General features: G+C 37.2%; 1 protein-coding gene across 4 annotated transcripts in view; it reads left to right on the top strand.

Moving 5' to 3' along the window:
- Positions 1-24999, top strand: part of gabra1 (gamma-aminobutyric acid type A receptor subunit alpha1) — a 34024-nt gene extending 9025 nt beyond the window's left edge. For all 4 annotated transcript variants that reach the window (XM_026182504.2, XM_026182506.2, XM_026182505.2 and 1 more), the window contains exons 5-10: positions 1142-1362; positions 3432-3514; positions 6423-6566; positions 10326-10478; positions 23370-23572; positions 24218-24999. In XM_026182504.2, coding sequence (XP_026038289.1) covers positions 1142-1362; positions 3432-3514; positions 6423-6566; positions 10326-10478; positions 23370-23572; positions 24218-24538 — 1125 coding nt within the window. In that variant the 3' untranslated portion in view covers positions 24539-24999. The remainder of the gene's footprint in view (positions 1-1141; positions 1363-3431; positions 3515-6422; positions 6567-10325; positions 10479-23369; positions 23573-24217) is intronic.
- Positions 25000-25915: the final 916 nt, after the last annotated feature.

Here is a 25915-nt window from a genome sequence, read left to right as displayed (position 1 = left end):
CTTATTTAACATTCAACCTGAAAACACACACACTCACACACACACACACACAAAATGTAAGTTGTTCCAACACAAGTGATCTTTACCCTGTTCACCAGAAACCAATTAATCTCATTTAAACGACTCACTACCCAGCCTTGATAAAAAACAAAAAACAAAAACACTCCTGTTATAAGCACGTGAAGTGTGTCTGCTCTGTTTGATATAATCTCAGTTAATTGCACTGGTTGACATACAGGCCACAACTATTTTGCTTCTGTTAAAGCCAGAAGGAAGAGCTGAGGAACATTTTCTCCATCTCCAGCCTTTCCCTATCCTGCTTTATTGCCTTGAAGCTCTGTTTCACTTCATACTAATTATCTTACGGGAACTGAGAGGCAAAGAGGCGGGGGAGAATAAAAAAAAAACCCCACGCTGTTCTGTAATTTTTACTGGCTCCCTTTACTCTGCCGGGCGGTCATGTGGAACCATTAAAATCTGCTCTCAGCTAGTCATTAGCTGGCTTGAAAATGAAATGTCCTCCTAATTTTGTGTCCGGTGCTTCCTTTTTGTGTCCGGTGTAATTTAGATTACTGAGCAAAGAAGTCCCCCCAAAGATAAATGCTAACAATGATCATTTTTGGCACTTACCTGACAATGCAAAACCAAATGGCCAGATAATTAATGATTCTGTATTTGCATAGTGCACATTAAACTGACCAGACAATAATTATGTAAATAACATAAAAGAAGAAAATGGAAAGGCAAAGCCACATATTACTGTTTGAAACACAGCAAAGTTACTGTACAAAGGAGGCATTCTTTAAAAAAAAAAAGAATACACTTACCAGCCAGGAAACCTTCTTCTTCTATCCTTCTTCTTCTTTATGTTCGGCAAAACCGTTAATGTAAAAAGACAGTTACCAGCAGGGAAACTAGGCCAACCATAAGAAAGTCAAAGTGACATGAGGCAAAACGAAGAAAAAAAAGAGAGAAGAAAAGTGAGAACATGGCAACAGGGGAAAAATGAGGTTAGATTACTCAGCATCTTCCTCAAACCAGCTGAAGGTAAAAGTACAAAGAAAACTGCTACGAGGTGGTGGAGCACGACTTTTTGTTGACTTGTGTTTTTTTTTGTCTGTGCCTCACCTGCTTCTTGTAGGAGTACACAATTGATGTGTTCTTCAGACAAAGCTGGAAGGATGAAAGATTAAAGTTCAAAGGCCCCATGGCTGTGCTACGTCTCAACAACCTGATGGCCAGCAAGATCTGGACCCCCGATACTTTCTTCCACAATGGCAAAAAGTCAGTGGCGCACAACATGACCATGCCAAACAAGCTTCTGCGAATCACAGAGGAAGGCACACTACTTTATACCATGAGGTAGGCCAATGTATTCTACTGCACTGGTGCAATAAAGATTTTAAAAGGAACTAGATAATGTTTTGAGATTGACTGAAAAGCGACTGGTATTATTTCATTACATGCAACATTTGATGAGGAATCTGGGCTAAAGGAACAGTAGATCTTAATGGTCTTAGCTGAAAAAGAAGAATTCAGTTATGGAAGACTGATGTGGAGAAATTGTGAGGAATGATGTGAAATTACTTAGCCTAGAGTTTCGCTTCGAGTTCTGAACTCCCTGTTCTAGTTGTGTCAGTCCTTCCCAAGACCATGTATTTAAAAAAAAAAAAAAAGTCTGACATAGTTTGATGAGGACAGTAAAAGTTCATGTCAGTCCCTACAGCTGCAAGCCACACAGATGTATCCCCTAGTACTAATAACTGGACCTCAAAGTAACTATGTGTATCTTTTTTGAAGGTCTAAAAGAGATAAATTTGTTCCCAAGCAGTAAAAAAAAGGTACTGGAGAGCTCTCACTAAAGGCACAGTGCTCTGCTTTTTTTTTCCACATTCTGAAGACGTGTGTTATAAGCACATTGTAATTCATGAGTAAGACTAGGAAAGCGTTTCCAAGTGTATGAATAAATGATAATAAAAATGCACAGTGTAAAATAATGAATGCCCCCTTATTTAGCATTTTTTTTTAGAAGGTCCATTTCTGTACTTTTTACATTACGGTATAAAATTGTCATCAGAGGTTTAAGACTGAGCTCTATAAAATGCAAACCACAAATAATTACCCCCTGTCAAGGACACACATCAAATGGTACTGCTCCAGTGACAAGGCACCATAAACCAGTAACAAGGTTTTGTATTTTCTGTGTCCAGCTAGAAAACGTTTATAGCACACGACTCAGACACAACAGCCCGTTATTTATTAAATTTTTTGTTTCTCAAGACACATTTGGTGTATTAATAAGTAAAAAATTATATTTGATTGATTCATAATAAATTTTAAATGCCATGGTCATAATAATGAAAGATAATGTCATCCAAGGTTGTCTTTATTCATGTATTTTTAATGGATTTGGTGGTCATCATTGGATTTTGTCAGCTAAACTTGCAAATGCTATAGGTCAGGTCTTGGTGTTTGGCATTAGAATGTGTTAAAAGGTATGAAATACTGGGTAAAAAAGCTTCATGTTACAAGTCACTATGTTCTGGAAAGGGCTGTCGACAGTGTTATCTGAGTTAATGTTTTATGTGCACTGCATCTACCCCATTTAATATAAAGAATATACTTTTTTTTGGCTCCTTCACACAAATATGATTTACCATACAACTATATTTATATTTTTAAGTTCTGTCACATTGATGAAGTGTTTCAATGCTTGCATTTTAATGTCTGTATTACGGTAAGGCACCATAAATTTCCAGCACAGATGTTAATGTCATTGTAACTGCAATAGCATTCGTCAGGAAAATACATTTGTATTTATTTATTTATTTTTTAACCATATTATGATTTATTGCTTTGAAGATGCCGCATGAACCATTGAGTTGATAAGGTGTGACACCTCAGTATCCTTCCACAGAGTTGGTTAAAAAAACCCATTTATGACAGTGCAAACCTCGATGCACAAAACAGACTGATGCTAATGTGAGATGTCTAAAGCAAGGATCATAAAGCATTTGTTTCAACATGTTTACTAGCAGGGGGAGGGGTGATAGGCGGAGCCCATATTGCTGTCACAGATGAGTGAGATGAGGGATAGATGGGAGATTAGTGTGTCACGGGTGGCCTGACATGCTGTTTTTCACCAGGCTGTCAGGAAATAGAAACTCACAGCTCAGGGAACTGGAGCACTTCTGTTGGTTTGGGGAAAAGTAGTAGAGCTTCGTTCAACAGGCGCTGGTCCCAACAGACTGGAAAGAAGAATAATATACCACATGTTTCTTGTGCCTAACTGTAATGAATTGTCATTCTGCCTTAATTCTACTGTCATCACACTTTCATTATTTTTCTGCCCGCTTTGCCACATGCTCTGTTTTCCTCTATACTCTGTTTTTTTCTAATTCACTGCCCATGTCTTTGTGAACATTTTCTAGGCTTACAGTAAGAGCAGAATGTCCTATGCATCTAGAGGACTTCCCTATGGATGCTCATGCTTGTCCATTGAAGTTTGGCAGCTGTAAGTAGCCTCTGTTGTCACTTATAATCTTATGCAAGTTAGGTTTCAAAAAGCTTGCAACACTGTGTAATCCTGTGGAAATTAAAACAAAATGCAATGATTTGCAAATCCATTAAAGCCCTATTTCCTTCAGATTAAAAAACCAGAAAACATTAAATGTTTGAACTGAGACCGTATGCTATTTGATGGAAAAATATTAGTTCACTTTAAAGTTTGATGGAAGCAACATGTGTTATAAACGTTGGGATAGGTCAGAAATAAATGTTACTAAAAAGAAATAACTGAAAGAACATTTTGAAATTATTTGGGTTAACTGAGAACAGATCAGTAACAGTGACTGGGTATGTAAAAAAAAAAAGCATGTTGTAGAGGCAGAAGTTCTCAGAACTAAAGACAGGCAGAGATTGATGGTCTCCAAAAAAAACTGTCTACAAATTGTGGAACAATTTCATGGATACTCCAGCATCTACAGTACACAATATCACACGATTTATAAAATCTGGAGAAATCTCTGTGCGCAAGGGGCAAGTCCAAAAATAAATCTAGGATGCCTGCGATCTTTGGGTCAGGGACATTTATAGAAATTGCTGTCTATTAATACAAATAAAGGCCTTACATATTTCACCAAGACCATGCTAAACTGCATAGTACATACAGGCATAGAATTCTGACCATTGATAGGTAAAGTGAATAACAATCATTATCTCCTGATTATATTACCTGTCAGTGAGTGTGATGTGTTAGTGAGCAAGTGAACATTTTGTCCTCAAAGTTGACATGTTAGGAGCAGGAAAAATGGGCAAGTATAAGAATTTGGGTGAGTTTGATAAGGGCCACATTTTGATGCCTAAACAAATCAGTCAGAGGATCTTCCAAACTGCAGCTGTTTTTGGGTGTTTGGGGTCTCCAATGGTCAGTATCTATTAAAAGTGGTCTAACGAAGGAACAGTGGTTAACCACAGACAGGGTAATGAATGGCCAAGGCTCATTGATGTTTTGGGGGAGCGAAATCTAGCACGTGTGGACCGATTCAACAGACAAGGTACTGTAGCTCAAAATGCAGAAACAGTTAATGCTGGTTGTAATAGAAGGGTGTCAGAACACACCGTGCATTACAGTTTGTTACATATGGGGCTTCAAAGCTGCAGACTAGTATAATATCACAAGATTTATAAAATCTGAAGAGATCCCTGTCCACCACTGAAAGCACCAGCAATGAAGAAGAACAGAGGAAAAGGGTAGCTGGTTTCATGAATCATGGTTTCTTTTACATCATGTGGATGTGTGGACTTGGTGCATGTGTGTTGCTTACCTGGGGAACACCTGGCACCAGGATGGACTATGGAATGCTTTGGGCAACGTTTTGCCTGGAAACCTTAGGTCCCGCCATCCATGCGGATGTTACTTTGACATGCAGCTACCTAAGAATTGCTGCAGACCATCTAGGTCCTTTCATGGAAAGGTCATTCCCTGATCACTGTGGCTTCTTTCAGGAGGATTTTTTACCCTAACACAAAGCAAGCATGTTTCAGGAATAGTTTGATGAGCACAACAATTGGTTTGAGGTGTTCACGTGACCGCCAAATTCCCCAGATCTCAATCCAATCAAGCATCTGTGAGATGTGCTGAACAAACAAGTCCGATCCACGGAGTCCTCAACTCGCTACTGCTAACATCTTGGAGACCAAATGTTACTTGGTCTCCTCGGGTCTTAGATGCTTATGGACTATTTTTAAAAGATGATTGGATGCTACACAGTGGTAAATGTAGTAAACATGTCCCTGTACCAACTTTTTTTAGATAAATTGTTGTCATGAAATTCAAAATTACCTTTTTTTTCCTTAAAATCGTACATATGATGATGGCATTGTATTGTGAATAATGATTTTCAAATTATTTGATTTTGCAAATCACTGCATTTTGTTATTATTAACATTTTTTACAGCATCCCAAATATTTTTGAAATTGAGTTTGTTGATTATCCTGCTAGACACGCGAAGTGTAGACCTGTGTTTATCGGAGTACTCTAGATAGTATTGATAGTACCTTGCCAACTGTTCACTGGTGACAGCTACCTGTACCCTATATTACATTTGAAAAAAACCAAACAAGAAGAAAAGAGACACAAATAAAGAATATCAAGAAAAAAAATATGAATGTGGCAAAACTAAGCCAATAGAGAAGTGAATGTAACACCGTCTCTGTGCCACTTTTCAGACAGCTGCACAGCGTGACTGAGAGGACCAAGCCTTAACTGCTTTTAAATTGAACTCACTCCCTAAATATTTTAGTGATGAGCTCTCTTCCTTATGCTGCAGTCTGCAGTTGAGCCATCCTTTTCTCTGCAGTGGTGGAGCCACACTGCAGCTTTGACAGGTTGGGTGGCCGGAGGGAAGAATAGACTGACTTGTCTGGTTTAAGGTCATGTTGTCCTGATGGGAGGTTGTTTGCTTGTTTTCTTATAAATTAAGAGATGACATGATGTGTCATGACATAATGTGACACAACATCAACTCACATTATAACACATGTGAGAAGATATAAAATATATATAGGCCATAGACAAAAAAATAATAATATAATAAAGATAATTGGAAAAAATGTTTTCTAAGGTCTGTGGAAACTCACTGGATAAAAAAGGGGCATAATGTGCTTGGATAGCAAATAAGCCATGATAGACAGCACTGAGGTGGTAAAATGGGAGAATAGCAGACAAGAAGACAGGATGGTACAAAATGAAATGAGGTAGGACATGAAGAATTAAGAGCAAGACATCACTTCAGATTTATCTTTTTTTCCACCTGGTATCCCTGGCAGCTCCAAAAATATAATGTTCAAGGCAGCTAGGGACGGCAAGACACCAGGAGCACAATAATTCATAACTTCTTACTCTTTTGTTTCTTGTCAGATGCCTACACTAGAGCTGAGGTGGTGTATGTGTGGACTAGAGGGGCTGCCCAGTCTGTAGTGGTGGCAGAGGATGGATCCAGATTAAACCAGTATGATCTGATGGGGCAGCATGTGGATTCTGGTGTGGTCCAGTCCAGCACAGGTAGGTGTCATTGTGGTTGTAGGTCTGCTCTTCATTAACTGGTTTGTTGTAAATTAAATGAATGTCTTTTAAGGGATTTTTTCTTCAGTTACTAGACATTTTAATATTCACATGGCATTTATTTGCTGGGAAAGATCAATACATAAAGAGCCATGTAGATCCTTTTATCCTCTTGAGGTCTTCTTGTTAATTATTTCTAAATGCTCAAAGGATGGTGTAGACAGTCTGAATTTACAAATTTTGAGAACTGCATCAATGCATTGGCATCTGTAGTGGCATCACTTTGAGCCTCACAAATGACAGACTATGTCCCACATACTTATTTCCCTACTGGCCACCACATCTTTTTTCCATCCACCTCATTTTGGTTGATTGATACTGGCAAAAATTAGTCGCAGCATAAAATGGGTGACCTGTTTGCAGTGATGTTAGCTGCTGGAAATAAAAAGTAATGCTTAATCCCAGGCCTCCATCCTTTGTTTGTTTTACTGGAAGCAGGCCCCCAATTGACTTAATACCATCTTATTATTATTATTTTGTTTTGTTTTAGTTATTTGGGTCTCTGGAAAACCTCAAAATCAATGCATTCTTATGCCCACTTTAAGTCCCACAAGACAAACCATGCCAATAAATCTCAAGCACAAAAACAGAAAAAAAAAAACTGAACAGAAGCAGAAGGGCAAAATACAGCAAAGCATTTATGGCACATAGACAGACTCTATGAGCTATTTCAATCTTGTACTTGTTTTGCTGGTACAAATTTGTTGATGAGTTTGTTCATTTGGAGCATTTTCCAATTGGTGGTTTATTTTCACAGAAAAAAAAAAACAAAGAAAAATCCATCACTTAACCTTGTGATAACTTATTGTTCACCTGTATCTGAAGAGGGAACAAGAAAATGAAGGGGGCGTTGTGTTCTAGTCACTGCCATGTACTTTAACATGAGACAACAACAGTGTTAATATGTTTTCATGACAATGTCAAATATCTGAGCTAGATAAAACTATTCTAGGAAAATTTACTTGAAAGAAACATGAAAATACTATCTTGCTCTGTACTATAATATAAGATGTTTATGAAGTCCGACGACTGAGCGGAAAAAGAGATTTTATAGTCATCATTTACAGTATCATGTTGCAGGTGTGAAAGTCTGATCATGTTCACACCACGAGCAAATAGTTTATTTTGTTACCAAACCTAGACCACATCATTTTAAGCACCTCGATGTGGTTCTTTTGGGCTACACCCAAGCACATTAACTTTGCTCCCACCTGCCCAAATGAGTTGTAGCAAGGAAGAAAATGAACCTGATCTAGGCAGAGTTAAAAACCAGAGATGTGAAAACACCCAGTGTTCATGGGGCATTCACATTAGTAACTGGAATTGAGAATAATAAATAAAGTCCAAAGTCCATGCTCTAATTTTAATAGCTTTATCAATAAGTTTGAATAGTTTTGTCAATACAGAATAACCTGTATTAGAGATACGGTCCTTTTTAGTGTCTGATGACTAGTAGTGATAGAGACTATATAATCTCTGTAAAATCAGGTTTATTCCAGTCAGGACCACTTTTCTCAAAACAAGACAATTCTCTCCATCCGCCATTATTTATGCCATGGCTCTTTTCTTGAACACAAAGCAAAAAGGTAGAGAGGACTATTCCCCACCATTCCCCTTCCATGTTCATGTACAGTGGTGTGAAACAGTGTTTGCCCCCTTCCTGATTTCCTATTTTTTAATGTTTGTCACACTTGATTGTTTCAGATCATCAAATAAATTTAAATATTAGACAAAGATAACACAAGTAAACAAAAATACAGTTTCTAAATGAAGGTGTTTATTATTAAGGGGGGGGGGGGGGGGGGATCAAAACCTGCATGGCCTTGTGTGAAAAAGTGATTGTATAGCAACTGCAATCAAGTTTTTGCTATAAACTGGCAATGAGTATCTTACAGCACTGTGGAGCGTCTTTGCAAATTTGTTGTAATTCAGCCACACTGGAGGGTTTTCAAGCATGAACCGCCTTTTTAAGGTCACGCCACAGCATCTCAATCGGATTCAGGTCACTCCAAAGTCTTCATTTTGTTTTTCTTAAGCCAGTAAGAGCTTGACTTGCTGTTTGGAATCATTGTTCTGCTGATGATGTTCTAATGTTCCTTTTGCTCAGCAGTGGTTTTCGTCTTGGAACTCTGCCATGCAGGCCATTTTTGCCCTGTATATTTCTTATGGTGGAATCATGAACATTAACTTTAACGGAGGCAAGTGAGTCCTGCAGTTCTTTGGATGTTGTTCTGGGGTCTTTTGTGACTTCTTGGTTGAGTCCTTGCTGTACTCTTGCGGTAATTTTGGTTGGCTTGCCACTCCTGGCAAAGTACACCACTGTTCCACGTTTCTGCCATATGTGGATAATGGCTCTCACTGTGATTCGCTGGAATCCCAAAGCTTAAAAAATGGCTTTGTAACCTTTTTGAGAAATTGAAACAAAAATTCCAAACATGTTATACACCATAGTTAATCTATGCTCTAATGGGGGTGGGGAGGGGGGCAATCACTTTTTCACACAGGGCCCTGTAGGTTTGGATAACTTAATCAATGAAATCATCATTTAAAAACGGCATTTTTATGATGTATGTTTAATTGTGTTATCTTTGTTTAATATTTAAATTAGTTTGAAGATTTAAAACATTTAAATGTGACAAACATACAAAAAAACTGAAAATCAGGAACACTTATTCACACCACTGTATGTGGAAAACTGGAAAAGCTGATGTGAAGATGACATTAGTTGATCTGCTGAGATTGAGATAAGTTTGTCTCCATGTTGGGTCAGGCGTGGCTAAACTAATGCTAGGCTCGATTTTGTACATGTACATATGACCACAGTGTATAAATAATGCTCTTCATGAAATTTAACAAATAGCTTTACTTGCTTTAACATTTGTCAGACAACAAAACAAAATAAATGAAAATAAAAAGATGTTTCCAGGCTGGAAATATTGCCTGGAAACATATGTAACCTAGCTCAGTGAAGCTAAGGGTAGACAGATACAGAGAGACAGGAGTAAGATGCACTGCCAGGCTCATCAACTCACTGTTATTTGCTATCATTAAAACTGATTGCTTTTCGATCTCGTAGTGATTTGTTTGTTTTTTGTTTGTTTATTTGTTTTACCAGAACTATTTTCTACCTTATCAACGCTAGCTAATTTGCTAACAAAATGGGAACCATGTCTCTAGCCTAATTTGTAGATCACTACGTGGGATTGGCCTGGCCACCTCTGGTCAGTCTCAGTCTTAAGAAGTAAACCAAAGCAGTGGTGTTAACGCTCGTGAAAAATACACAATAATTCCAAAAACAGACTTTTATTTCCCCAATTTAACAGCTAAAACCATAACTTTTTCCCAAAACTTAAATCATTGTGTACAGCTTTTAATTGATTTCTGCATCTTCAGGACAATCCTCTCAGGTAATTGTCTAAGAATTTATGCTTATATCCTAGGGAATACTCTTGGCTTTCTGTGAAAACATAAAGGAACGTAAAGACAACACTGTTTCCATCACAATGTTACTTTAAAATATGGCAATTAGTGTTAAAGAGATACCAAATTGCATTGCTCCATATCAAAAGAACTAAATGCATCATAAAAGCTCTTTCTGTGTTGATAAAAACCATGGCTAGGTACTTCAATCTAGTATCCATAAGTAAAGTTTTTTTTAATGATTGTAAATGTTCAATGCTTTCTGTCTGTGAACAACAGGAGAATATGTTGTGATGACAACCCACTTCCACCTGAAGAGGAAAATTGGTTACTTTGTGATCCAGACATACCTACCCTGCATCATGACAGTTATCCTCTCCCAAGTGTCTTTCTGGCTCAACAGAGAATCTGTCCCTGCCAGGACTGTCTTTGGTGAGTTGTTTTTTTTTTTCTTTTTTCTCTTCAAAACATCTTTGGCTAGAGGCCATCGTCAGAAGTTTTCAAAACTGCTCTTGAAAAGTCTGAAAGATAATCAAATGATACATTAGGTAGTCACACAAAAGCTAGGCAACAAATCGACTAATTGCTTAAATCTATAATAACAATAATTAATATATTAAAAACAATAATAAAAAAGAATACAACAAAAACTATTTAAAGCCAACACATGACTCTTAGACACACTGATATGAAAGTATTTTCAATTGCATTTTTTACAATACCTTCTTTTAATTTACACATTTATTTAATGAAGAATACTTACTATTGATGAATACTTCAAACCAATAATATATCGCTTAAGAAATGCTTTGCTTTATTTTATAAAGTAATGCCATCTGCATTGTTTATTCAAATTAACAAAACAGAAAGTCCAAAAACACACTCAACATAATATTGTTTTATTCTGCAGTACTACATCTGGCATTTTGATTTTTGCCTCAATACATGCACAGAAAAGCGTGTGAACAACATTTTTCAGATTTATAACACAAGCTTGAGTTTAAGTTGTTTCTAAAAAGCTGTTGCTTAATGATGGTTTGATTTTTTGCTTTGTTTCGTTTTATTATTCTCTGATTTAGGGAAAAAAAGTATTTTTCCATAAAGTACTATTTCACTATTTTAGAAATATATAAATTGAAATAAATGCATGGAGGGGGAGGGAGTCAGCCTGGCTATGCTCAATGTTTTTGTAAAAAAAAGACAGCCTCTAAAATTCACAAATTAAAATGTGTGTCTCATTTGTTTGTGCATAAACAGAAATGTAAAAAAAGGCGAGCTGCAAGCTACTTTTTCGGGGGGGTGTCGGATTGCTGGGAAACCTTATAGTCATGAACAACAACAACTGGCCATCTAGTAACCACAGTTTTCGAGGGAAAAATGGGTATTCTTAGACTGGTTGTGAGTTATTGCTGGAAGTTGCTAGCAGTTGCTGTGACATTACTAAAACTTCATGAGGTATACAGTGCTGCACTGAAAAGCCTCTTTGTGAATGCTTTGATAACAGTTTGCATGGCAGATGCTGACACAGCTGCAAAACAATAGCAAACTACTTTCTAAGCAATAGCGAAACTGTGAAAAATGCTACACAAACCAAAAGTCTTTTGAAATCTGTAGGTTGCAGTAGTAAGACGCAACTCTGAAATAAAATGTTCCAGTTTTCCAGTGTGTATCACACCTTTTCAAGTGGCAAGTGTTTGCAGACAAGTTGGTGTCTTTCATGCAAACTCTAGGTGACCGAATGTGGTTATAATCAAAGCAATCGAAAGGAGTTTTAGTGCATTGGTTTTTCTGACTGACTTCACCCAGTATCAGCCAGTAACCTCCCGCAATCACTCACCAGCTGGCCAGGGAATACACGTTTTCCCCTTGTGACCGGTGGTTGCCAGATGGTTGATAAATAGCCTGTAGGCTTTTTTAACTGAAGGCTAAGATGGCTATGTCAAAAACATATTTTAAAATACGTGAGATATACCAGACATTTTATTGTCTCTGTTCAGTACATCCATACTGTTCTATTCTGTTTTGTTTTTTACTAAGGCAAAAAGAGCGTTAATCACTTGTGGCAAACTGCAGTAGAATTTTAAGCTCAGTGTGAATTTAGATTTACGTGCTTAGAATGTTTGACTACAGCTACTGCGTGTTTGTGCCTGCTTGTGTACATCAGTGCATGTGAGAATGCGAGTCTACACGTGCACATTGGCCTGAGTGTGTGTGTTTGTTATGTGAATGTGTGTTTGTGTGTGTCTGATGGTGTGTATGTAGAGTGTATCTGTCTGTCACACTAAGGTCTTACATAATACAGCCCACAAGGAAAGCTCTTGCTAGTCTGCAGCATGCTCTGTAGCAGCAAAGCACGGCAGCAGGCAGAATGTCCTTGAGTTACCTCACCCTCCACACTTTCTTCTTCTTTTTTCTTTATTCTCCTTCACTCCCTCTTTCTCTCTTCATCTTCTTCTCATGAATGTCAGTGTCTCCCCTGGCCCACTACTTAAAGAGCTTTCCCGGAATCATTATACAGACACCAGATTTGCAGCTCTGCAGTCTCCAGCAGGTTTTTCTACTCTCCCTGCAATGTTTTGGAGTCCGTTTGTGTGAGCTGTGAGTTTCTTCGTGTGTGTATATGTATGTGTGTGTTTGTATGTGTGGGTGTGTGTATGTGTATGCCACAGCTTGCTACCTGAGGTGCTTGTCACGTGTTTAGGGGGGGGATGAGGATGGCCTAGATTAGATTCAATCAACTATCTAGGGCGTGTGTGTGTGTCTGTGTGTGTGTATGTGTCCCTCAATACTGGTTGTGCTTCATGGGATTACATGTATGTAGTATGAGCATGACAGAGAGCAACACAGTGTCCCAGCACATTAGGATGACCATTCATATGATTAATATGCATCAGCAGATGAATGAGCCTGTTCTTGAAAGAGGTTAGTAATGCCAGTATCATCATGAATGAAGCATTATAAAGACAATCGATATCTTTCATTTCCATCTTAATCCTTTAACTATCATCAAAGTCAAACATTTATATGATCTTTCAGACCATTGTACACATGTTTTGCGCTATTATAATCGTAGGGTAGAATGAGTGCAGTATATATGCTTACTGTATGCAAAAGACAACATCATTAGGAAGGTACTTGGCATCATAGAGGGATAAGACAGGATTTGTTGTTCCAAAGTGTATAAACACTTTAAATATCACATCTGCTGCCAAAACATATGTCTAACATATTGCAAGTAACCCACATTTCCTTAAATCTTTGTCATTTTCATTCCTTTTTTCTTGTTATTTACTTATTTTATGGGCATTTTAGGTTGTTTTCATTTTCAAAGACTCTCAATAATGGTGAAAATAAAAATGCTTGATTACTATAATTACATCCATAGCTTTCCACACATACACATGGAAATGCATAATGTACATCTAGTGATATCACCAATAATTTTATGTGATAGGTTATGAGATATCACATGTGTCGGTGCTCTGGATGTTTGCTGCAGACTAGGAAAAAAGTGTTTGGGCACCTCTGTCCCTGTTTGTTGAAGGTCTCCTCCATGTATAAATTCACCTTGATATGATGTGTACAACTTTCACAGATTTGAAAGAAAACCCATGGCACCTAAACCCAAATCTCTTGTCTTTATATACAGTAATTTTAGCTTCCTTTCAGGAATGTTCCTCATTATTTAGAAGAAACTGAAATTTTATAGTAGGTCTGATATTTTTAATCTATTTCCGTTACTGAAACTTCCATTGCTGGGTTTAGTAGATCTGATGTAATATTTCAAATAAGGAACGAGTTTGATTTCATGGCAAACATGTAGTGATTTACCTTATTAGGACTACTAATAAAAACAATGAAACCATTAAAAAAACTCATCATAGTCAGTGCCTTTTTTGGGCGGGGGATTGGTCGTGTGATCAACCAAAATGATATTCAGAGCCACACTAGCTCACTATATTTTGTATTTTCAATTATACCAACTTCATGGATGGATGGACAAAAAGTATTTTTGCAAAATGTACCACATCCATGTGGGTTAATAGGAATTAAATGAGTTTAATGCCTTGTCATTCTATTTGTGTCAGACATTATAAATGTGGCTGCACGCTTCTCTGGTAAATAAGGAGATTTATGAGGAGTATTATTTGGAAGATTCCCTGTGAGAGGCAGGAAGCAGCATGACTCAAGTCCACATTAGGTCATTAATGAAATCTTTATCATAAATTCATTTTCAAAAGCAAAATAATATTTTGCAATATAGTAATGATGCAAACGAATGCACCTTTATATACTGTACATAAAAGCTCCACAATATTGCGTAAGCACAGTGGCTCTGTCAGTCCGGCTATACCCGAATATGGCTCTGTAAACTTTATCCATGAACAGAGATCTAGGAATAAAAATAATGCTATTAATATTGAACAAATTACTAAACCATGCAAATTCTATTTAGTCATCCTGCCACAGATATTTATTTATACCTTGGTTTTTCCTCATTTTCATCTCAGAAACAGCTACTGTAGTACTGTGTTTTGTTATTGCTACAGATGTGATCAGGTTGATGTTGCCACACAGTTGTGCACAGCTGACAAAGAAACAGTATTAACAAAAACAAATTGAACATTGAAAACCCTGTTTAAATTACATTATGTCACTATGAAGCACAGCTTCTGCACTAAATCTTTTTTCCTAAAGCCTGCCCTGTAGATGAATAGGCAATTTAAAAACACAGCAGTGGGTAGAGTTATCTTATTTATCACTGTACCGATTAAGAGGCTGATTAGTTTATAGCTAGTTCAGTGTAGTGGAAAACTGTTGGCAATTTATTTATTTAGTCCAAATGAAAACCAAAAGGAAACAGCCACTGATGGCTCTGATTTGAGCTCTCTCTTACATCCCACCTCCCTCTCCCGCTCCATTTTTCTGTCTCTAAGCTGTCAGGGACAGCAGGGCTCAGAAGATAAGCTCCCTTTCTTCCATCTCTGTTTTAAGAGCGATTGGCTGGGTATTTATGGGTTTTCCCATGATGATGTTTGAGGTATCTGTTCATCAGGGAATAACACCTTGTATGTGAGTGGGTGGTGTATACTGGAGTTCGCACATGTGCGCTCATGCATTTGTGTGAAAATGTGTTTGTTTGCGATATGTGAAGAAATTGGGTACTCATCAATTTCTAATTAGTAGCTAACAACAGTGTAAGCACTATGTGTCTCCGAAGCTGCCTGTCTGTGTGTTACAAATCTCACATCTATAGTGTTGGCAGAGTTATTTAACTCACCTGCCCATCAATGTGTCCGTTTATTTCTTCATTATATGTCAGTCAGAGGTGATGTAATAATGCTGAAGGTATTGTGTGTGAGTGTAGCTTCCCAAGGGTTTCAGTTATTGATAAGGCATGAATAAATAAATAGCTGCTGCACAGCGGGGGTGTTGATAGACATCCAGCAAAGACAGCTCTGCACTGGGGAATGTTTGAGGAAATTATTTTTTAAAAAAGTTCTCCACACAACTCCACACACAGCTAACATATGAATTTACTCTTTAATACACAAGCATGCAGTCAAACTGGTCATCTTTGTCCTCCCACAAGCATAAGAAAACTGTTAAAATTAAAAACCACTTGTTATATTTCCTAATATAATATAGTGATTTAAATTGTGATTTCACAATGACAATTTAACAGGAAAATTTTAAACCAATGCATTTCATATTTTTCATTTTCAATTTCTTTACTCACATAATTCATCTGTTTACTACTTTCAGCTATTTGTTATTATGCCTTTTAAGGTTTGTAATGAGATGGCTGGTAGTAAATGTAGTAATAGGCCTCGTCTAACCTCAGTCGGCTTTTTATCTCTAATGTCACAGACCTGTGGTTGCATGCAAAATATCTGTACAATTAAATGATGGCATCCTGCCACACTATTGAGATTCCAGAAACATTTTAGAAAGGTCATTATTAGGATGAAACATGTTATAACAGGCTTTTAAGACTTCAGCATAAACAAAGTTCGATGAACTTTACAAGTGAAACGAGAATTGAGTGTTGATGTTGTTTATGCATAAGTAAGCTGGTCATATTTTCAATCAGCCAGTTAGACACAAGGTTTAACTTGCACATAAAGTTTGCATATTCTTAAAGTAAACACATAACTCAGTTCATAAAGTACTTTTGACCTCTTGCAGCGTTTTGAATGTCATGTGTGACAGGTTGCCTGTAGAAAACATTCTAACTGGAACCAGGGACATTTTGCTGAAGGCTCACTCCTGAACAAAGATTTGTGGCTTGGCTTCAATGTGGTGGCTAAACAGTATATTTTTCTTACTCACGTAGGATTTGCCAGATTATTTGAAGTCTGTCATTTAAGGGTTGTCAGTGAAGGGCTAAATATAGAACAGAACAATCAACTTTGAACCTTACTGAAAAATGTTTTGACCTTGAGTTCAAGTTAATTTATTTTGCCGACAACAATTTCTATTAGGCTGATTACTCTAATAAGCCTTAAATCAATTTTCTGTTATTTTTCTACCGTGTGTTTAACCAAGTTAACATTTTTGGCTCGCATTTCCCAAAGAAATAAAAATATACTTTTGAAGTTAGTAACCATTAACCTCTATACATGTGTTAATATTTAATAAATAAGACAGAAAACCTTGTTGGAAGATTTGTATCATATAAAAAAAGTTTGTGCTTGTGCACACTGAGTTAAATTGAGTGGAAGAAACTCTCAAGAACTGAGTTACACCACTATTAATCCAGTTAGAACTTTCCAGATCAGTGACTTTGTTCATTAACAGCCTTCAAAGCCTCAAGTCTATTAGTTACAACATGTCAAAGAGAGTCATTTAAAACTAGTTCTGGAGACATGTTCAAATGAATCAAAATACTAGGGCTCTAAATGATTCCAAGTTGGCCTGTTGCTTAACAGGCACAAAGGGAAATTGTTCTTACTAGAGTTTAAGAAACACACCTTGTCGGCCATGTTAGTCAAGTCCCTGACATGCACACACCGACAAAAAAAAAACAGCCAAAAAAAAAAAAAAAAACCCCACACAAATGCACACACACACCTTTAGACTTGTGTGCAGTTGATTAAAAGCAGTGATACACCTGCAAATAGTTTATGCAGTAGTTTGTGTGCAATAAAACATAACATCACTTAATGTTCAAATCAATGGAATATTTCATGTTATAAAAGCAAAATGTTTTTATTTTCCTTTCTCCTCTTTTCTCTTGTGGTAATAAGACATTGGAGGAGTTAGAAGACTTGTTTCCATGACAACGGTGCTTACCAAACATAGTATATATGATACCAGCATCAGGGTGCTTTTGTGAAGGCTTGTGTAATACCCAGTGGTGCTGTCTTCATCCTCCCCCACAAAATTAACAGATTTACAGGCAAACAAAGTATCTGACAAATTGACACTACTTTGTTGTCACCCATTTCTTCCATCTACCAATCTCTTCCCAAATATATATATATATATATATATATATATATATATTCATTTATTTTTTATTTTTGCTGCTGTATTCAGTATATTTCTAAATAAATATTCTTCATATGCAGGATGTAGTTTGTGAACTGTTGAAAAATCGGAATATTTTAACTTAAATATGACCTAAAACATTGTACCACACAGGTCCTTAAAGTACATTAAAAAAATCAATTGAGCAAATTAGAAGAAAATATTACACACTGGGCCAGATTTTCTAACAATTTTCACCTCCTTCTGGATGGGGAGGAGAGTATTTGAATGAATCACATGATTAACCAAAGCTTGCAGTATGCAGTTTACTGCACTATACCGAAAAATAGAATGTCTTGTTTTGCAACAGACATAGTCATGATAGTTGCCTCTGGAAGTGCTCATATATTTCAAATGAGAGGGGGGTAGAGGTTGTCAGAACGAGTTTGTTATTGGCGCGGGTGGATGGCTCAAAGCTGTGCACGTGGTGCTAAAGCTTTGGCTCTGTAGCTCTTCACTGAGTCCTCAAACCCCAAATCTTTAGAGCCTAGCCCTACAAATTTGTCTTCCTCAGTAATATTTTGTATATTTTCATGAGAAAGAGCAGAACTTAACTGGACTGGAGGAAAATCTCAGTACAGCACACATACAAGGATTTGTCTTCATTTCCAGGTAGCCAAATTACTTTTTATAGTAAGATGATGGTTTTGGGCTTTTAGTAAGATTTATACACAGAAATTGCTATATAATGAAAACATCTGCAATTTCAGATCTGTTACATATCACAATTGCATATGCAGCTATTAGCAGAACTTAGATCAGAAGTGTGTTAGATTAATATCTGGAAGTTACAAAATGTAATACAGTCTCTAAAAAAATCTTCTCACAGAAGAAAATAATGCAATAAACAAGAGTGATGCATGCATTTATGCTCGTGGTACAGAAACAATAATTTCATTAACACCCATGTGAGTCGGGAATGGGCAGGAAATAATGTTTGTCATTATAACATCATTGTAACACAACACAATAATTAAATAACACAATATAATAGTATTAATGTAATAATAATGTAATAATAACCCCCCTCTGGATAGGTTCTGTGCGTAACCTTAGTTGAAAGCTTTATCCAAAGAATGCCTGTCTCAGTCTACATGCCTTCACATAGTTCCCTTCTGACAGAAGAAGAGTAACCATTTAAATCATATAAAGCCTCCTTCGGCTATAGTACATCTCATTGTTCTGGATTGTCTCGCTATTGACCAAGAGAAACACTTGCATAAAAACCTGTGCTTACACAGTATTATTTTGGTTAGTTGGTTAGCTAATTTGCATTGTTTTTGATAGAATGAAATCATTTGGCTGTCGTAGTTTATGAATTAGTGTATATTAATCAGATTGCTCGAAGAGCTTTCCGCTCCCATTGGTAAATGTGGCAGCTAATTTGTCACACTTAGTAAATTTGGCCTTTGTTCTTTAGTTAGTTAAGAAAAATGATCCAATATTTTATATCTATGAAAAGGAAAAAAAAATCTAGGATTAATTGTATAATTGAAGGGGAAATTAGATACAGGTGCTTTCCATTAATGGATGTGAGTGTGTACTTTGTTTGCTTTTTGTTTTTATCAGGAACTACCAAAGTCTGCTTCTCAGAACACATTTTAGGAAGTAAATCACTCCATTAACAAATTAGATTTTTGAGGAAAAGGTTGTTCTTGCTCATCAGACTGGAAAGGGGTATTAAACCATGTTAAAGGGTTTGGAATGCTAAATGAGTCAGACTGTGTATAAATCGAGGACATTTAAGAGCATTGTTTTCTATCTCAGGAAAGGTCAACTAACAAAGTTTCCTACAAAAGCAAAGTAGACAAAAGTTTGGGATGGCACAAAGGAACCCAGGGTAGCTTCTAAGCAACTAAAGGTTTCTTTCACAGTGACTAATGTTTATCACCCCACCATCAAAAGAGCACAATGACAAAGCCACAGTCCTCCAAAAATGAAAAGTGCTGCCCATCTGCAGTTTCCTAAAGAAAGTAAAACCGATTGATGAGACCAAAATAAAACTTGCTGGTTTAAATGAAAAGGGTTTTGTTTAGCCACAAAGATTTATCACCATTCATGGACTAAAGCATGTTGAATTTTACCAGCAAATTCTAAAAGAAAATAGACCACATCTGCAAAAAGCATTAACAGAGAGAAGCAAGACAACAGCCCTCAGCACACATGTTGTTCTAAAGTAAAGACAATCCCCTTTGAGCAAGCACTTGTTGACAGGAGGAAGGATGAACTCCTTTCTAACATGAAGAAACCTCCCGCAGAACGAAGTTCGGGGAGGGGCAGCCATCTGCTGCGACCAGTTGGAGGGTAAAGGCAAAGTGAAAAGAAAAAACGAGAGCATAGAGAGACAAGGACAAAACAAACTATGGGAGAGTGAAGGCAAATATTAATGTAATGCAGTTGTGGCACACATGGTGAGGGAGGTCAGTGGAGAAGAAATTCTGAGCAGCCAGAGCCAATGGAAAATTTGGTCTTCACAGCACCATTTGCCGTGCATTCCCTTAGCCATCATTCAGTGCATAGCCTGCTTAGCATCTGGTACAGTGCAGAACATGGTCACACATAGATTCCTAAATATCTGCATTAATACTCTTAACAAGGCATAAAATGTGCTTTTCTAGCTCTCGTTTTCATAGCATGTATCTAACTGTAGCAGCATTTAGTCTTCATGTAGCCACTCTTCATCTGTGAGCATCACTTGTGTGGGTGGCTGTGTTTTATCCTTATACCAAACAGGAATTGAATATAGCCGTTTTCATCTGAAGCTGTCATTTGTTTTTGTTTTTGTTTGTTTTTGTTTGTTTGTTCAGCTTGTGCTTATGCCAAGTGCAATTATGCCATCCATGAGAAGCAGTACATTTCAACAATAAATGACTTCACAATAAATAACTTTGACCTACTTAGTTGTTATTCCCCTTAGAGACATAATAAGCACAAAAAATGTATGACCATGCACGTTGTGTTCCTAGTATGCAGATGCAGCAAACCCATTTAAGGTGCATTGTTTGCTCATGGCTGAGGACCAGTCGTTTATTTGGCTATGAGTAATGATAACATAATAATCATTCTTTATGGTCCATGTCACAGCACCCAGTCAGCAATGGTAAAGGCTTGTGAAAAGAGAGTGGGAGGACAGGGAGTCTGTGAATCATCACTTAACACTTCACCACGAATGAGGAGGAAGCAAAAAAAAAAAAGAATTCAGAATTATAAAGGGAAACCGTAACTTTTAATCTCAGTACAGCTGCTTTTGCTTCTTGGAGATGGTGGACACATGAATAAGAGCAGTGTGCAGTATATAATTGGATTACGGTAAATGATAGTTTTAGTCAGCTTTATAAGCTTGTTTTAGAAAGATGTTTAACTCAGTATTAATCATTTGAAACTAGTTGGACATCTTTTTTTAGGTTAGCTGATTGAGATTGTTTTTGTTTTAATATAGATTCTCTATTTGCATACAGTATGTGACTGTGATATAATGTGAAGTGTAGTAGTGTTTTATTTTTTGATGGCAGCTAGTCTTTACTCTTTAACCGATTTGTAAAAGATCTTGTTGAGGAGTGTGTGTGTCTGTTCCTGTCTAGCTATCTTTGTGAGGACCGAAATCTGCATTCTACTATACTTGTGAGAACCAACAGTCACTTGTGAGGACACACTCACCAGTCCTCACAAGTTTGATGGCCTTTTTGAGGCTCAAAATGTGGTTTTAGTGTCAGGGTTACGATTAGGTTGTGGTTAGGTTTAGGGTAAGGGTTAGGGTTAGGCATTCATTTTTAATGGTTATGGTTAGGGTATGGGGCTAGGGTAGGGGTCAGCAACCTTTAACACCCAAAGAGCCATTTGGACCCGGTTTCCACGCAAAAGAAAACACTGGGAGCCGCAAATACTTTTTGACATCTAAAATAAAGATAACACTGTATATATTGTTTTCTACTTTTATGCTTTGTGTGAACAACTAAGGTGTGTTGCTTATGAAATCCATGAAGTGCTACAGAGAAAATTACATTTTATTTATGTAATTAACACATTTGAACTCTTAAAGAAATATAACAAAAGGAAAGACACCCAGATGAACTAAAATGATCCATGTAGCAAGCAAAAACTGTTGTGAGCCGCCACCCTTATATCGCCTAATTCCTAATTCTAATTCTGCCTAAATATGTATTTTACCTGGTTAATGTGTGTGGCGGGGCGTGGTCTGCTGCGCCGCTGCAGGGGAGGAGGACGCACCTGAGCGGCACCCGCAATCACGCCTGTGCTATCTATGCTGTTGTGTTGGTATGTGTCGGGCTGTGAGCTGAAAAGCTACAGCCGGCTGTATGCGTACAGCAACCGTGTGTGAAAAGCATGTTCATGCAAACATTGTCGGGTCTGCCGTGATATGTTTACAATGGGACTTCTGCTCCTGAACCTCTGCGCACAGCGTCTGCAATTCGGGGCTGTACGAAGTCACTTTCATCTTTACGCAGGACTGTAAGCTGTCATCTGTGAGGCGTGAGCGGTGTTTGTTTTTAACATAGTTCACGGAGGAGAACAGCTGCTGATATAATGTGGATCTGAAGATCCATAATTGGCCTACCTGGGGGTGAAAGTCTCGATAAATGCACGGCGTTTCTGCGGGTGTGACGCTTATTTTGAGCGATGAAAAAATAATAGAATATAATTTTATTTTTATATTTCAATATCACAATAATCTTCCAATTTAGAACTACTAGTTAAAAAAAGAACTAACATAAATAAAATACACTTCAGCTAAATACTTTTCCCAAACCACGCGGAGCTGCACTTCAAGGACTAAAGAGCCTCATGCGGCTCCGGAGCCGCAGGTTGCCGACCCCTGGGCTAGGGAAACCATTATGTCAATGAAGGTCTTCACTAAGTTAGCTGAACAGGCTTGTGTGTGTGTGTGTGTGTGTGTGTGTGTGTGTGTGTGTGAGATAAAAAGTGCTTAAACTGCACAGAATAAAATGCTTTATGAAACTGTGTGTGAATGGGTAAACATGACTTGTTTACCCATTCACACATGAAAATACAGGCCATTTGTACTGTAGAAACACGTTAAGTGCTTAATATGATTGGAAAACGTTATATAGATGCCTGTCTACTCTATATTGATGAAAACTGTTTGCATGACTGATATTACTGATGATTACTTATCCCTGTATGGCATAACAATTTACAGAAAGTTGATTTTTTTTTAAGCTTACAAAGGATTAGTATATGCACATATATTTACATAAAGATCTCTCTGTATCGGAGAGGGTCTTCTTTCACACTCCAGCTGTTCTGCATGATATTCCAGACCAAATTGGTGGATTATTTGCTGCTTGGGTTAATGTTATTTAGTTTGTTAACATCTGCAGTAACTGCTTGTGTGATATGCCTCTCACTGCTTGAAATGCTGTGCTCCAGTTCCTCTTCTTCTCCATCTATTCTCTTCGCAGCTTTCATTTGTTCAGGGTGTAGACTAGCAATTTGATTTTCAGTAGCTGAAACACTGGGACACTTTTTAGTGTGGGGCATTTTAAATTAACACATGTATTTAAGCAGCTTGAAAAGCTATTGTAGCAGCTTGAAAAAAACATGTTCATGTTACTTCTGCTACTCTTTATTATAATTAAAATGTTTATTTGTTCTTATTTGAATAAAGTTATAACATCAAAATGCTTCATGAACAAAGCATCTCATTATACAATGTTGATAAAATGTGCACACTTTTTGTTTTCATCGATTTATGATAATGATCAACAACATGAGATTTGATGTCTATATTCTCTCTGTGTCTGTCTGCAGGAGTGACAACTGTCCTGACCATGACCACACTGAGTATCAGTGCCAGGAACTCTCTCCCTAAAGTGGCCTATGCCACAGCTATGGATTGGTTCATTGCTGTCTGCTATGCCTTTGTCTTCTCAGCCCTCATTGAGTTTGCAACAGTCAACTACTTCACCAAGAGGGGTTACGCTTGGGATGGAAAAAGTGTGGTGCCAGAGAAGGTATTTGACCCCTTTTTAAAAATGGTCTTACTTATTTAAAGTGTGCTTTTATTATAATAAAAACATTTTTTTAAAAGCATTACCACTGGTATCAGTACATAGGAAAACCTTACCATGTTACCGTCCTCTAATGTTTTTTAAAAACCCAAACAAGCAAAATATGAACATTAAAGTGTTTATTTTATTATTATTTTTTTGCACCAGCACATCACTTAACTGCTGATGGAACTGCATCAAGCAGGGAACATTTAATTATTGTCATCTAATAGAAAATGCAATTTGAGTAACATGACATGAACATTAATAGTTTAGTGTTCAGCTTGTGCTTTTCTGCTCTACTTGTCTCTGTGCTGCAGTTAGCAACAACATACTCTGCAGTCTCCGGGTGTTTTTAAAAAGGCCCAATGCTGATTATAAAGATGTTATATTTCTGACATTAAAGCTTTCATTTGGATATATGCCAATGAGAGCAATTAATATTTCCCAATTAAATACCTATTTAAACCCAGTTTGATTCACCAGGGTTTTGCATGCAACAGTGAATAGTGGTAGTTTGGGAAAGGATACAATAGCAGTGTGCGCAGTATTGCATCTCACAAAAAATGAACTCTTTATCCTTTTGCCTTTCTCCGACAAACAAATCAGCAAAAGAAAAAGAAGGAATCTCTCCTTAAGAAGAACAACACTACGGCCTACCCAGCTGCCACTGCTACAGCCTTCGCCCCCAATATTGCCAGGGACCCTGGATTGGCTACTATCGCTAAAAGCGCCCCACCACCCCCAACTGAGCCTAAGGAGGAGCCAAAGCCCAAGCCTCCAGAGGCCAAGAAGACCTTTAACAGTGTGAGCAAGATAGACAGGATCGCCAGAATAGCCTTCCCTCTGCTCTTTGGAACCTTTAACTTGGTCTACTGGGCGACCTACTTGAATAAGAAGCCCAAATTGCAGGGGGCCAATCCACACTAATCAAGTTTTTCATTCCTTTTAAACTATACCTGTAATTATTTCATTTTCTTATTCCTATAAACAGTGTTTATTTTCAGACAACATGGTGTCCATGCTGGTTTCCAATTCCCAGTTGTTGCATTGCTTCTATGTTGAACAAAATTTTGAAGATTTTGAAAAAACAAAATATAGGAAAAAAAAATGAAAACAATACAAACTTTTGAAAGAGTGTTGTTCAGGTCTGGGATGATGCTACTAGGAAAATGCTACTTTAAATATATAGCCAAGAGAATGCTATTCTACAACTGCACATAGCCCAAACTTGTTGAGAGGCATGTTTTTGTTGATTTATTTGTTACCTTTTATTTGATTCTACTTCATTTAAACATGGAATCACAGATACAGTGGGCATTTGTGTATATGCATGGACAGGACATCTTATAATTTGTATTTATTTATTCAAAATACAACTCATCATTGACTGTTGGCTTGGTTTATTTGACATCAGCAGCAAAATGCTACAGTCAGTCTCTTTCCAAATATCTTCCATTGTTTGTAGATGTTTTATGAGCCTAATTATACCATTCTCCATAATATGTTAGGATTTCTGCAATAGCAATAAAACATGTCTCAGTGGACACACCATTTATTTAGAGATCAAAAGATACAAAGATTCAATCATGGTTGTGATCAACATTGAAAAAAATATAGTAAGTTATTTTCACAGCATTGTAAATATCAGGTGTTACAGATGTCAGTATTATGTTTAGGCTTTGCAAAGTGTAACTAAAGGGTAATTGTACACATGGAGAGAAAAGAATTTTTTGGATTAATTTGTTTTTGTTTCCTCTTTATGATACTTTCTACAAAAAAAGAGTATATACTGGTCTAATTCATGCTTAAGTGACTGTTTTTCACCAAGTTAATGTTCCATTCAAAGCTGCTTTTACATTGGATTAAAATATTAAACTGTGTGCTTGTGTACACATTGACGGCAACAACATCAACAACAAAATCAGTGGTAAACTGACACTGGCTAGTTACGAATAAGAATGTAAAAAAATATATATCACAAATCATGGAGTGCATTAGATTTAGAAATAAAACACTCATTACCTATGTATTTTTGTTTTTGTTTTTTGGGGCTTTTGACTACTTATGGTGGGGCCTCCTTTGTCAGAAACACCATTGGTAGGAAAGTTCTGTTAGCATCAATTGAAAAAAAGGGGCGGGGGCACATTGAGAGGGAGAAGTGCCTTTTCCATTTTCAGAGTTGAAGCTGTGAAGGCTGTTACTTTGGCGATTGACGGCACATCTGTATTTTCCATCCCACTGTGTCCCCTGACCATTTTTACCATATTCACCCCCATCCCCATTCAGTTAAATATTGAGACATAA

This window comes from Astatotilapia calliptera, chromosome 10 (assembly GCF_964374335.1).
Source record: "Astatotilapia calliptera chromosome 10, fAstCal68.1, whole genome shotgun sequence".
Taxonomy (NCBI): Eukaryota; Metazoa; Chordata; class Actinopteri; order Cichliformes; family Cichlidae; genus Astatotilapia; species Astatotilapia calliptera.
This window is presented reverse-complemented; position numbering and strand designations above follow the sequence as displayed.